This window comes from Letharia columbiana (assembly GCF_014066305.1).
Source record: "Letharia columbiana isolate WasteWater2 chromosome Unknown Sc0000038_s0, whole genome shotgun sequence".
Taxonomy (NCBI): Eukaryota; Fungi; Ascomycota; class Lecanoromycetes; order Lecanorales; family Parmeliaceae; genus Letharia; species Letharia columbiana.
The window spans coordinates 385,120-399,481 of NW_023501082.1; the positions used below are offsets into that span (position 1 = coordinate 385,120).

The 14,362-nt window shown below is 47.9% G+C and overlaps 4 protein-coding genes across 4 annotated transcripts; 2 read left to right on the forward strand and 2 right to left on the reverse strand.

The window, feature by feature from the left end:
* Positions 1-142: 142 nt before the first annotated feature.
* On the reverse strand, positions 143-739 carry HO173_009295 (uncharacterized protein; the record flags this gene model as incomplete). The annotated part of the gene is made up of 1 exon (XM_037311186.1): positions 143-739. The coding sequence occupies one exon, from the start codon at positions 737-739 to the stop codon at positions 143-145; it is 597 nt and encodes a 198-aa protein (XP_037162053.1).
* A 6,423-nt stretch (positions 740-7,162) lies between these two features.
* On the forward strand, positions 7,163-9,039 carry HO173_009296 (uncharacterized protein; the record flags this gene model as incomplete). The annotated part of the gene is made up of 6 exons (XM_037311187.1): positions 7,163-7,464; positions 7,532-7,644; positions 7,693-7,707; positions 7,760-7,848; positions 7,939-8,038; positions 8,123-9,039. 6 exons carry the CDS (start codon positions 7,163-7,165, stop codon positions 9,037-9,039), a joined length of 1,536 nt encoding a protein of 511 aa, XP_037162054.1.
* A 754-nt stretch (positions 9,040-9,793) lies between these two features.
* On the forward strand, positions 9,794-10,036 carry HO173_009297 (uncharacterized protein; the record flags this gene model as incomplete). The annotated part of the gene is made up of 1 exon (XM_037311188.1): positions 9,794-10,036. One exon carries the CDS (start codon positions 9,794-9,796, stop codon positions 10,034-10,036), a length of 243 nt encoding a protein of 80 aa, XP_037162055.1.
* A 1,935-nt stretch (positions 10,037-11,971) lies between these two features.
* Positions 11,972-13,323, reverse strand: HO173_009298 (uncharacterized protein; the record flags this gene model as incomplete). The annotated part of the gene is made up of 5 exons (XM_037311189.1): positions 11,972-12,288; positions 12,334-12,476; positions 12,535-12,914; positions 12,967-13,071; positions 13,135-13,323. 5 exons carry the CDS (start codon positions 13,321-13,323, stop codon positions 11,972-11,974), a joined length of 1,134 nt encoding a protein of 377 aa, XP_037162056.1.
* Positions 13,324-14,362: the final 1,039 nt, after the last annotated feature.

Below are 14,362 nucleotides of genomic sequence, written 5' to 3' on the forward strand. Positions count from 1 at the left end.
ATTTGAATTGTTGTGCTGGGGTGCGACGAGGGCAATATTTCTCGTGAAGACTTTGCAGACATGCGAAGCATCACCAACAGATAGATAGACAGACATGAAAACACTCAAAAAGTATCATTTCTGGATTTTCGCTCAGCTTTCCTCAACATTTCCCCTGCAAATACGCCTTTAACTCCCCATTCCACTGCCCAAACCTCTTCACAAGCGTCCTCCCTACGAAGATCTTCACAGCCCAAGCTAGGGGCCCGCTGAAAGTCTCGTAGACATCATAGACAGTTCCTCCTCCGCCTTCCTCTGCGTAGATCTCATGCACCCTCTCCGACCTCAGCGCCCAGTCCGGATACCCCTTGCCAAGCCAGACCACCTTGAAGCCTTTCTTATCCGGTTCATTCACCTCGTCGAGGGTGGTCATGAGCAGCTTCATCTTGACAATCGTAGATCTGCCGCGACCGGCCATGTCGACGTGTTCCGTGAACAGCGTGCCAGGATGCAGTCGACTGGGATCATCGGAGTCTCTGGAAGGGTTGGAGAGGGTGGCTCGAGGGACGAAGTTGTTCCAATGCGGCCAGGTGGAAGTGCCCAAAAGAGCATCGAGCACAGGTTGAGGTCGGGCGTCGATGGTGGTTGTTGCGCGGACTGTGAAAGCGGCTCCGGATTGTGCGCCCCAATGCGGGGTTGGTATGGGAGCAATTAGCTCTGCTTTTACAGTTCTGTCATTATCGAGGGAGGGAGATGTCATGATGGTTGTGGTCTCTGTGCTTAAACATGCCTATGCTGTATACTCGATTTTGAACAAGAACGCGAGATCAATGACGCGCGCTGGATGCTATTAAATAAGAATGCTTGGCAAAGCTGATTCAGCTCCGCCTCCGACTTTTTGTTAGCGCCATTCATAGAAAATTGTAGAGAACGTATTTGCCACTCTTGTCATAGAGAAGGTGGAGGATTTTGATTGATATTACGTAGTATTTCATTGTAACTACTCTGTTATCTCCATAGTCAAATGCTCCAAATCTCGTTTAAATGCCTTAATTTCGCCGTCAAATATGTAGCCTGCAGTGGTGTATGCAGGTAGAATGCTGACAGTATCACCTCGTCTTATATCACTATGATATCGAGTAGGGTCACCGATAGGAGCATAGGCCATGGACCGCCACATCGTTTGCAGCTTGAACAACGACTCGTCGATAAAGACCAGCTGCTCCGCCTTGACCTGACTCGCAAACGCCTGCCATGCAACACGAAGCACGTCACCTTGAGGACCGATCCTTTGACCCTTCTTGTGTGTGACTTCAGCCTGTTCTAGAGCCCTGCAGACGGTGGACTTGTGGACCTCAACATCCCACTCCTCTTTCAAGAACCGCGCCAATTCGTCTTGATGCAGCTACGGTTTTGACGCTGGTAGTCAAGAAGAGCGTCTAAAGCAGCAGGTGGAGGCTGCGGCATCGCCCTTGTGTATAAATATACCTGTTACGAGGGATCACGGTGTCCCCATAAAAAAAAAGGTTCCCCCCCCCCCAAAACCCCCCCAAAAAAAAAAAAAAACCCCCCCCTACCCCCCCCCCCCCCCTTCAGGCCCCCAAAGGAATTAAAAAAAAAATGGGGGCCCCCGGGGAAAAAAAGAAACCCTTTTTAAAAAAAAAAAACCCCCCAAAAAAAAAGGGGGGAAAATTTGAAAAACCCCCAAAAAAAAAAAAAAAAAAAAAAAAAAAAAAAAAAAAAAAAAAAAATTTAAAAAAAAAAAAAAAAAAAAAAAAAAAAAAAAAAAAAAAAAAAAAAAAAAAAAAAAAAAAAAAAAAAAAAAAATTTTAAAAAAATAAAAAAAAAAAAAAAAAAAAAAAAAAAAAAAATAAAAAAAAAAAAATATTTATTATTTTAAAAAAAAAAAAAAAAAAAAAAAAAAAAAAAAAAAAAAGGATTGGGTTTTATTTTATAATAATTAGTGCTCGCAAACAGTGAGGCCATACAGAACAACGCATGCACAAGTAGATATGTAGATAGATGATTGGGCATATCCAACACTGGGGCAGCTGAGACCTTTCTGGATATGCAAATAGTCCAAAAAAGGCCCCCTAGCGCTAGAAAAACTCCCATGTCTGAGCGACATGCCCTGGAGTGAAATGAGGCTATATACAGGTGTGGGTGGGTGGGAGAAAAATGATATGGCTCTGAAAGAGACGAAATCGAATGAAGAGCCGTTGATAGGTGCAAAACAGGTGGCTATATAGCTCGTACTGGACACCTGTCCCCAACCCCTTGCCGGGGTACCAATAGGGGTCCAACAAGGGTACAACAAGGGTACCAACAGCGAACGGCTGATCAAACAGCTATTAACGCTATGGCCTCATAATGGACCCACTAACCCACAGTCCCACTGTTGCGATTAGTGCTCGCAAACAGTGAGGCCATATAGAACAACGCATGCATAAGTAGATATGTAGATAGATGATTGGGCATATTCAACACTGGGGCAGCTGAGACCTTTCTGGATATGCAAATAGTTCAAAAAAGGCCCCTCAGCGCTAGAAAAACTCCCAAATAACCCAAGACGTCGTCCAAAGAGGGCGAAGGTCTCGAGGAGGATCCTAACGGTATCTATTGTAGTAAGTAGTAGGGACCGGCAGCACTAGCGCGGATGGGCTGGAAGGTGCTGGTGCCGTAGTGAATGGTAGGTAGGCTGGGTGAGTGACGAAAGGCGGTAGGAATCGCCGGCGTCACGTGCTGATATTGTAGCCCCTCTGCGGAAGGACTGGCCTGAATAATGGTCCTCAACACTAAGTTGTAGCCCCTCTGCGGAAGGACTGGCTTGAATAATAACCCTCAATAATGACCCTCAATACCAAGATGCAGCCCCTCTGCGGAAGGACTGGCCTGATTGGCCCTACAAGTTGCAGCCCTCTGCGGAAGGACTGGCCTGAATATGGCCCTCAACCAAGTTGCAGCCCCTCTGCGGAAGGACTGGCCTGAATAATGGCCCTCAACCAAGTTGTAGCCCCTCTGCGGAAGGACTGGCCTGAATAATAACCTCAATAATGACCCTCAATACCAAGATGCAGCCCTCTGCGGAAGGACTGAGCCCCTCTGGGAAGGACTGGCCTGAATTATGGTCCTCAACATCAAGTTGTAGCCCCTCTGCGGAAGGACTGGTCTGAATAATGGCCCTCAACACCAAGTTGTAGCCCTCTGCGGAAGGACTGGCCTGAATCATGGCCCTCGGTGGGGCTTCACATCTGATGTAAGGCTTTGACGCGCATGCGTCATCGCCCGATGAAATAGCCTAAATGGCTGGAATAGATGAAACATCTCCCTGGCTGCGGTAGCCCAAATAGTCGGAGTGATAAGGACGTCCCATAGCTGCGATAGCCCAAATGGCTGGAATAGGTGAAAAATCTCGTATGGCTGCGATAGCCGAGATATCCCCAGGGCTGCGATAGCCCAAATGGCTGGAATCGCTAAGACATCTTTATGGCTGCGGTAGCCCAAATAGCTGGGATAGCTGAAATATCCCTATGGCTGCGGTAGTCAAAACAGCTGAAATAACTGAGACATCTCCATGGCCGCGGTAGCCCAAATAGCTGGAATCGTTGAGACCTCATGGCTGCGGTAGCCCGATTAGCTGAAATCACTGAGACATCTCTATGGCTGCGATAGCCTGGAATAGCTGGGATATCTTCATGGCTGCGGTAGCCCAAATAGCTGAAATAGCTGGGACATCCCTATGTCTGCGATAGTCCAAGTAGCTGAAATAGCTGGGACATCTCCGTGGTTGCGATAGCCCGAATAGCTGAATTGGCTGGGACCTCTCCAAGGCTGCGATAGCCTAAATAGCTGAAGTAACCGAGATATCTCCATGGCTGCGGTAGCCCAAGTAGCTGAATTAACTGAGACATCTCCATGGCTGCGGTAGCCCAATTAGCTGGATTAGCTGAAATTCCCCCTGGCTGCGATAGCTTAACCAGCTGAAATAACGGAGACATCTCCATGGCTGCGGTAGCCCAATTAGCTGGAATCGTTGAGACCTCTTTATGGCTGCGGTAGCCCGATTAGCTGAAATCCTGAGACATCTCCATGGCTGCGATAGCTGAGATACCCTTGTGGCTGCGATAGCCCAAATAGCTGAAGTAACTGAGACATCTCCATGGCTGCGATAGCGCAAACGGCTGGAAAAGCTGAGATATCTCCATGGCTGCGATAGCCCAAATGGCTGAAATAACTGGGACATCCCCATGTCTGCGATATTCCAACTAGCTGACATGGCTGGGACATCTCTATGGTTGTAATAGCCCGGATAGCTGACATGGCTGGGATATCTCCATGGTTGCGATAGCCCGAATAGCTGGAATGACTGAAACATCCCCGTGGTTGCGATAGCCCGGACAGCTGAAATGGCTGGGACATCTCCATGGTTGCGATAGCCCGAATAGCTGGAATGACTGAAACATCCCCGTGGCTGCGATAGCCCGGACAGCTGAAATGGCTGGGACATCTCCATGGTTGCGATAGCCCGAATAGCTGGAATGACTGAAACATCCCCGTGGCTGCGATAGCTGAAGTAGCTGGATATGACTGCGGTAGTTCAAATAGCTGAAATGACTGGGATAGCCCAAATAGCTGGAATAGCTGAGACATCTCTAAGGCTGCGGTAGCCCAAATAGCTGGAATAGCTGAGATATCTCCAAGGCTGCAGTAGCCCAAATAGCTGACTGACTGCAATAGCCACATGGCTGCAATAGCTCAAATAGCTGAAATAGCTGAAATAGCCACATGGCTGCAATAGCTCAAATAGCTGACATGGCTGCAATAGCCCAAATAGCTGAAATAGCCGCATGGCTGCAATAGCTCAATAGTGAATAGTGAAATAGCCTGGCTCAATAGCTCAATAGTGAAATAGCTGAAATAGCCACATGGCTGCAATAGCTGAAATAGCTGACATGGCTGCAATAGCCCAAATAGCTGAAATAGCCGCATGGCTGCAATAGCTCAAATGGCTGAAATAGCTGAAATATCCACATGGCTGCAATAGCCCACATAGCTGCATCATAGCTGAAATAGCCACATGGCTGCAATAGCTCAATAGCCCTCATAGCTGCAATAGCTGACATAGCTGAAATAGCCACATGGCTGCAATAGCTTAAATAGCTGACATGGCTGCAATAGCCCAAATAGCTGAAATAGCCGCATGGCAGCAATAGCTCAAATAGCTGAAATAGCTGAAATATCCACATGGCTGCAATAGCCTACATAGCTGCAATAGCTGAAATAGCTGAAATAGCCACATGGCTGCAATAGCTATAGCTGAAATAGCTACATGGCTGCAATAGCTTAATAGCCCTCATAGCTGCAATAGCTGATATAGCTGAAATAGCCACATGGCTGAATAGCTCAAATAGCTGACATAGCTGACATAGCTGAAATAGCCACCTGGCTGCGATACTTAAATAGCTGACATAGCCACATGGCTGCAATAGTTCAAATAGCTGACATAGCTGAAATAGCTAAATGGCTGCGATAGCCGAAATAGCTGAAATAGCTGCAATGATTGAAAATATCTATATGGCTGCAATAGCCCAAATAGCTGAAATGTCCGCATGGCTGCACTAGCCCAAATAGCTGAAATAGCGATATGGCTGTAATAGTTTAAATAGCTGAAATAGCTGAAATAGCGACATGGCTGCGATAGCCGAAATGGCTGAAATAGCTGCAATGATTGAAAATATCCACATGGCTGCAATAGCCTAAATAGCTGAAGTGACTGGAATATCAATGTAGCTGCGATAGCTGAGGCGAATAGTTGTAGGTGGAATGGCTGAAGTGTGTATCCAAATGGTAGCTGCATGGTCGCATGGCCGTACGGCTGCAAATGGCTGGAATGGCTCCAATGGCTGACATGGCTCCAATGGCTGGTGGTTATGGCTGAATAGCTGCATGATATCTATGTGACTGCAATAGCCTCAAATAGCTGGTATGCTGGACAATTCCTATGTGATATGGCTGGAAATGGCTGAGTAGCCTCTGATGGCCGATGGCGCAATAGGGCTGAAATAGGGCTGAAATATCCATGTGACTGCAGTGGCCTCAAATAGCTGGAATGGCTGAATAGCTTCATGGCCGCATGGCTGAAATAGTCGAAATATCCTTTCGCAATGACTGATAAAAGAAAAATGATATGGCTCTGAAAGAGACGAAATCGAATGAAGAGCCGTTGACAGGTGCAAAACAGGTGGCTATATAGCTCGTACTGGACACCTGTCCCCAACCCCTTGCCGGGGTACCAACAGGGGTACCAACAAGGGTACCAACAGCGAACGGCTGATCAAACAGCCACCAACGCTATGGCCTCATAATGGACCCACTAACCATCGGCCAATTTGAGGCTTCATATTTCGTAAGATGTTATTCACAGATTCAAATATCATAGTATTTGAGCGTAAGAGAGCAGAAAGTTCTGCTCGTCGGTGCGAGGTTGGCGAAATCTTAACGGACGGTTCTATGCCGCTTCGACGGTCACCTTCTTTTGATATGTCGCCTATTGGAAGCGGCTGAAATCCATTTTCGCCCTGGCTGCCATTTTGTTGGGTGGAATAGTAAAGACTATGCGGTACGATATCTTAAGGCGGTAATGCAAGTGCACGTCACAAAAATCTAGCATAATTAATTAGAAAATAGGGAAGTCTCTTGACCTCAGCGTGGCCATTGAAAGCTAAGAGCTATGGCACTTAGAGGTATCCGGTTAGAACACTTCGTGCTATCTCTGAATTCCGACGATGGGGGCAACAGCTGAGATTGAGTTTTGCTACCTTGGCCAAGTCTTGGCGTACTTGAATAGGGATTAGTTGGAGGCAATGACGACCTCACGAGCATATTGAGAATTGCGCAAAGGCTCTGTTTGAGATACTTCTCCTGTACATATAAGAGGTTGGTCTGATCCGATGACTTTGCATCGCTCAAGACTTGACAACACAGCCAGGAAATTCCCTTCGCGATCGCCGATATTTTACAACTGACGCGCATTTCGAGTGCCAGCGCATCTTGCCAACCCACCTCAACACAAACTTTACGCACCTGTGAGTTTCCGTGAGTCAGACATAATAATACGTAGGGAATTTGTTCCCCATCTCAAATTCGAGTCCAAACTTGAGTACATTTACACAATATTTCAGTCATGGCCACCTTCACCAGAGTCTCCGACGACGAGACTCCGTCAATAATTTTAGACACTTCCAAGCGTCTCTCCAAGATCGATCGAAATATTTACGGTGGTTTCACCGAGCACATGGGACGATGCATCTATGGGGGCGTCTATGATCCTAACAATCCGCTTTCAGATGAACATGGTTTCCGCAAGGACGTGCTCAAGGCATTGAAAGAGCTGCAAATGCCTGTGGTCAGATATCCTGGCGGCAATTTCTGCGCTACTTATCATTGGCGTGATGGCGTTGGACCCAAAAAAGATCGACCGGCAAGGTGAGCACAATGCCCTCTTGTACTATGCTCCGGTTTGTTCGCCTCAGAGAGCTGAAAATTCCTGAAGGCCTGAATTAGCTTGGGTCACGACAGAGACCAATCAATTTGGCACAGACGAGTTCATGAAATGGTGCGAGGTGCTTGGGACCGAGCCTTACATCTGTCTGAATTTTGGCACAGGTATGTCACTTTAGTCTCCGAGGTCGCATGTTGCTAAACTGCAATAAGGGACTCTTGACGAAGGTATGAGACCCCTGACTAGTGTATTGGTACTCAATATCAATAACGGGATTAGCTCTCGGCTGGCTGGAATACTGCAATGGCACAAGAGACACTTACTACGCCAATCTGCGTCGAGTGAACGGCCATCCTGAGCCTTACAATGTAAGTACGTCCAGCTCTGTGGGTGTTGCTCTCCTTCAGACGAGCCTGTCGATCACTATTCGTTCTGTCACTGAGATATCTCATTCACAGGTCAAATACTGGGCTCTAGGTAACGAAATGTGGGGAGAATGGCAAGTCAACCAGATGACTCCCGAACAGTACGCTCAACAAGCCTTATCGTGGGCCAAAGGTACGTAGTTGCACAGTCTCCTATGACATCTCTTCTTCCACTAGGTGTTCCACTCTCGTTCTTTGCTGATAGCCGCACGACCAGCCCTGAAACTCCTCGACCCCTCCATCAAACTCATCCTCGGCGGCTCCGATGGCCTAGCTGGCACACTTTGGGACTCCCATGTCCTCCACCACTGCTTGCAGCCCATCGCGGATCATTTTTCCCCGTTCCCCAAAACACCACTCATAGACATGCACAGCATCCATATCTACACCATTGCTAAGGACCACATCCCTAACGCCCTCGCTCCACTCGCCGCTGAAAAAGCAATCCAAACGACCTCCGCACTCATAGATGCCGCCTTGATCGCCAACAAAGTGGTCATCAAAGATCCATCATGGAGGCCCAAGATCTGCTTTGACGAATGGAACGTCTGGGACCCAGTACGTGCAGAAGGTGAGAAGGGAGGAGAGGAAAGATACACCCTAAGTGATGCACTGGCTGTGGGCATATGGTTGAACGTGTTCGTGAGACAGAGCGACAAACTGGGCATGGCTTGTCTTGCGCAGGCCGTGAATGTGCTCGGCCCTCTTCTGACCAGTAAGGAAGGCATGGTGAAGCAGACGATTTGGTGGCCGTTGTGGCTTTTTTCCAAGTACATGAAAGGAGAGAGGGTGAGCGCGTGGGTCAAATGTGGGGCTTATAAGGGAGAGACGGAACCTAAATGGCTCGGAGCGATGAGGGAGGTTGGATGGTTGGATGTCAGTGCTTGTGTGGATGAAGATGGTTGGTGCAATCTTGTCGTCGTGAACATTAACGAGCAGAAGGAATGGGAGTCGGAGATTGAGGGCCTGAAGGCTGGAAAGGTGATCGTTTGGACGGTGACTGGCAGTGGGGTATGGGTGACGAACGTGAAGGGAAATGACAAGGAGGTTGTGGCGAATGAGAGTGCATGGAACGGGGAGGGAAAGTTCACTTTTCCGAAGCACTCGCTAACGATGCTGAGGTGGAGAATCTGAAAACTCAGAGTGAAAAGTGCACTGCTCATCGAGTCTTTGCACCTTGGTATGCTACGAGTGCAAGACGCCAGTTGCGCTTCTTGTCTCCGACCGCTAGAAATCAGATGTCTTTATCAAAGATACCCGGGTGACAACAACCGCAACTTTAACTTGGTGTTGAGACCACATGAACACTGGATGCGTGAACGTGAAGAAGCAGAAGTTGATCAAGCGGGTGAGCGATTTCGCGAGCTCTGTCGAGAGAGAAAAGGACCGCAAATCAATTTGACTATGAGGGTGATCTTCTGGCAGAGAGAAGCGTAGTACGCAAGATCGCGACCACGGATCAAGTAAGTGATGAGTGCCATCCAAAGGAATCCGTAGATTAATTTCATCATACGATGATGACGAAGACTTGAGATCTTCAAGTAGTCATAGCTCCCTCGGTCGACAATCAGAAGCAAGGAAAAAATGGTCATCAAATAAGCAAAGGGTAGCTACCCGTTGTGAGTCGAGCAAAGATTGGAAGTTTCTGTGAAGACCTGCTGATTGCTCGGATAGTGACGAAGCAGACGTGTTTCTGGAGTCTACTGTCTAGCAACACCGCCAACCTCGACAGGAATACGTTAATGTCTAGTAAGACACCCAGCTAAAATTGTAGTACCAATCATACTGCCGGGTTTGACCGATCATCGCAGTCCTCCTACGAGTCCTAGAGTACTACGAAGGAATCTTGATCATAACCTCAAACCAAATCCTTACCTTCGACATCGCAATGCAGTCGCGTGTGAACCTCGCCATCAGATGCAAAGACCTCGATAACAAACTAAAGAAGGCTATTCTACAAATCTTCACCGAGCAGCTCACCGATAATAATACGTACGACAAGCAACAGCTCTTGAGCTGGCTTGACAACGACGAAGAATCCGAAGACTTCGGTGGCTCCCTTCTCAAAGAGCTGATTGGCCGCCAGAGTCAAAACTTTACTATTATCGGCTGCGGCGATTGCGCAGGATGATAGTGATCGGAGCCTGAAGTGAGAGCATATCAAGAGAATGTTGATGAGACGACGAATTTTCAGACGGGCATTGAGTACGCGTCAGGTGGGCCGCGGGGAGGCCGAGATTGCCTATCCCAAGAAATGACTCAGTTGGAACAGCCCGACGGAGAGCCTTCTGGAGATTTAACATCCACCACAATTTTTTTTTCCATCCTGTACTTAGCGATTAGGTTCATTGACAGAGGCTGCCGCTACTCTATGATGCTAAATTGGTAAGCGCATACAGACTTGAAGCAGGCCTTTTTGGTTTCTCAAAGCTCTGCTGTGACTGTTTAAACATTTCTAGTCTAATGTTCTCACTCTCTCTTGGTTAGATAGCAGGAAACTGAAGGCGTTCTTGCCACGAATTTGGCCCTACGTTCAAGAAAAGAGCTTTTGCATCCACAGACAAAGGGTCTGCGTGATCAAATCATATCTGCAGCATTCCATTCGGGCTAGATTTAGCTAGATCTGAGACGGACAGCACTTTCATCAGCGAAAGAACATTTTTCTCGCGGGGAAGTTCAGAGGAATGCCAACATGCAGTGGTGATGCCAGATGCAGTACCGAGATGCGATTGGGTGCAGCGTTGAAACCAGGGCTATTACTAATTCATACCCCGAACTATGAATCTTACCGAATATCCTATTACTGAATCATACCCCTAGGGGTATGTTGTAATTTGCATTACTTGGGGTTGTTCGGTATTTCCATTCTGTAAAATCGCAAAGGAGAGGATCCGCGACCTGGGCCATCCGATCATAGAAAAAGGGTTTTCGACCGTATTCAAGGGGATTATTAGCTTAATATATTGACGAGTGTGGGCTAATTTGCCCTGTCTTTCCTTTGGGGCGCTAGGTTAATTGGTGGGTTTGTGTTCTTTTTTTAATAGCCTGTTCTGTATTGTTTTGTTTGTTTGTTTTTGTATTTTTCTTTTATTGGGGTATGTTCGTTGAAACCATCAAGTATCCGAGTATGTTACGTACCTAGTAATAGCGTCGCCAAGTCAAGGTGGGTAGGCCAAGGTGAAGGTGCTAGTACGAGTGATAGGCGCAAGTTTCAAAGTGCTAGTCGAAGGCAAGGTCAAAATAGGCGGAATGGTAGCCGGAACAATGATCGAAGCGGGGGTGAGCGTTTGATGCATCGTGCTAGGGGTGGCGGTCGTCAAAATTACCGATGGGATGGTACATGTAGAGCTAGGGAGCAGTGCTCTTAAGGGTCATTGTGCCGGGGTGTGGAACTGTCACACTTACTGTCGAAGCTTTAGGTACAGCGGGGGGGACAGTGAAGTTGCGAGAAGAGTAGGCACGGTCGCAGTCAATATATGCGTGGACGGGACGGCAAATTTGTTGGTGGAGATCGGGGCTGTGAGTTGAGATGGTTGGAACTAGGGCCAGAATAGCGGTGGCTGCGATGGGGTTGGACGCGGCCAAAGGGAAAAAAGAAGTGCGCTTCGCAGTTGGAGGATGTACTGCATTCTGATAAAGGGTTTTGTTGTGGTGCGGTGGAAGATACATTCTATGACACCGTACCCTATCTGATCATATCTTCAAACATGACAGAGATGGTAACTTTGAGACATGGAAAGTTGGAAAGCGAAGAACACGGTGACAATCAACAGAGAAGGATTGTACCCTTTTTTTTACCTTAAAAAAAAAAACCCAAAAGAACCCCCCCCCCTTTTTTTTTTTAAAAAAACCCCCCCCCCCTTGACTGATACAGTATCGGGTTTCTTTCATATATCTCGAGCCTTCAGAGATAAGGCTCAACCTCTTTGCTGCAACAAGGACATTCGCAACAGTCCACCAACTATTCCTATATCTCGCCTTCTCTCTCTTCAAACCCAGGCCCATCTTGGAACCTCAGTAGGCATGCAGTATAGTGTATCGCATAAAGAACCGCAACTCGACACGCTCATTCATAGTTGGCTCTCCGGGTACTTCTCGTGGGATAGTGCGGATCTTCGGTTTGACTAGTGGAATTCACAGAGTGAAGCGGTCCTGTCGGAGCCCTGTCCATGCTGGAAAGTTCGTTGCCTCCTGCCAAGTCGGGGCTCGTCCAGGGGTCATTTGTCCCTCTTGTAAAACTTTGAGGCGTGACCTCCGGCCCTGACTCCTCAAAAAGACGATGAAATTGGGCCTTAGCTGCACGCTGAGAGCTAGGCTGGCTGTCTTTCTTGTCGGAGGACTCTGCCGTTGATGCACCGGGAAAGAAACTTCCCAAGAGTGGTCCTTTGGCAGTCTTAGCTTTGTAGTGACCAGAAGATGAGTACTCACGCAGGGTGGGAAGACAGGCCGAGGTTATGCCTACACTAGCCTCCAAGTTGGTCCAAACATATACGTCCACAAGACGCCATGTTGGATCATCGTAGTTCACAGCAGCAAGTTTGCTGATCCGTACGATTGAAATGACACATACACTGCAAATTAGTCAGTCAAAAAAATACTGCTCCAGGTAGAGGGAGGCACGGGGCATACAATATTCCCAGTAGAAATATGCTAGTCAGGGTGACCCTTTGAGCCTTAGTAGTATTCAAGCCCCAAACCATGGGGATCGGAAGGCAGAGGATGAGGACGTCTGTCAAGAGATTCAATACCCCGCTGGTGATGGTAAAATGAGGCAGATTGATGCATTTTGCGTCCCGAATAGCTCGGTTCCAGAAGGCCGCGACAGGTCTGCATTGAAAGATTGTTATACACGTGAGACTGAACCATTGGCCAAAAACGATTACGGCGCCAAGGCGAACGGCTAGGCGAAATCGCCTAGATGGAGAGAACAGTCGATAGTAAAGCAACAAAAGAGACGCCTTTGTCGCAGCGGCTGTGGCTAGCCAGAGCGTGAGGACTACGATTCCCAGCTTGACTGTGTCAATCTAAAGGTGTGCGGACCTGTTTATGGAAAACACCGACCTTTTGGAAAGGAACAACGGTCGAAAGTACAGCGGGAAGATGTCGACCCAATCCATACTTTGCGGCAGATAGAACGGCCGAGACGTCAAGCGCGTAGAGAAGAGACTACTCTTGACCTTAGCGCTTCCGTGGTATATCGGAGAGGAGTTCAAAGGCAAGAGAGCTCACCAAAGCAAAGATGATGCTGTAGTCATCCCATCCGAAAGTAGCTTTAGACTTGCGCCGCGCTAAAGTACGCAGTATGACGCTTCCGGTGGCGAAAGCGAAGCCAACAGCAACAGCCACATAGACGGGGCTCTTATTGGAAGCGTTCAGCTCAGCTTGCGAAAAGTTGTTCGGTGGAAGCTCGAATGACATATTGCGACAGGTTGGCTAACATTGAGAAGCGCAGAACGTCTGATGGTTTACAACAAGAGACGAAACAGAAAAATGGGCGAGCCGTGGGGCGCCCAGCTTTTGATGGAAAGGCTTTGTCGGACGTCCGTCTCGGAATACTCCATATTTGCGGGAATATATGAGAAGTACTGTTGTAACGTCATGGAGGCAGAGTAAGAGCATGGGAGCCCGTGCCTCTTTCTCTTTCAGGTGGTGTGAGAAGCGACGTTTTGACCAATGAAACAGAATGCCGAGCTATAATCTTAGAGATGTCCGTATGCATGAAACGAAAATGATACGGATATGACACAAATCTGTTTCCATGGCGGTCTAACGGATTGAGTCCATCACACTCTATTGAAAGCAAACGCATAACCGCCAAACTTGCATTTATGAAATTTCAATCTGAAGACGGGACAGACTAGGCAAAGGTTGCGGTGCGATACGATGCCTCCCGCCAATCCGAGTACAAGGACCCGGGGTCGAGAGATGAGATGAACCCAGAAATCTGAAGTATCTTCCGAGCATGAGCGGAGCCAATAGTCCTTTGTGCGGTTAGCACGTGCATATATCTTGGCACTCTCAGGTTGCATCCGTCTCTCTGGTCACCAATCAGAATGGACTTTCTTATCGCCGTTTCATCAACCCGGCAGTCATTGATTTCCTGACAAGGCAAGTAAATGCGCTGATCTCATCTGGATTCTGTCAGATCAGAGTGGCGATCGACGACGACTCACCTGATCAGTGATCACAGATCTTCACTCCTTTCGTTTCTACTTTCTACTCTCGAGAAAGCCGCCAAGCTTTCAAAGCCGCGCTGGTGGCGCCAACCTCGCTCCTGCTCGGGACTCTTCTTGGCGCCTGAAACAGCAAACTGGATCATGGCCATCATACTCCAATCTTCGGCAATATCAACTTGAATTGATAAAACCAATGCGACATAATAGGATATTGTACCCCTCTGCCTTCAAGGAATGACCGTCATGATTATGTTGTACTGTCTCTGTCCGTCCTGCCATGT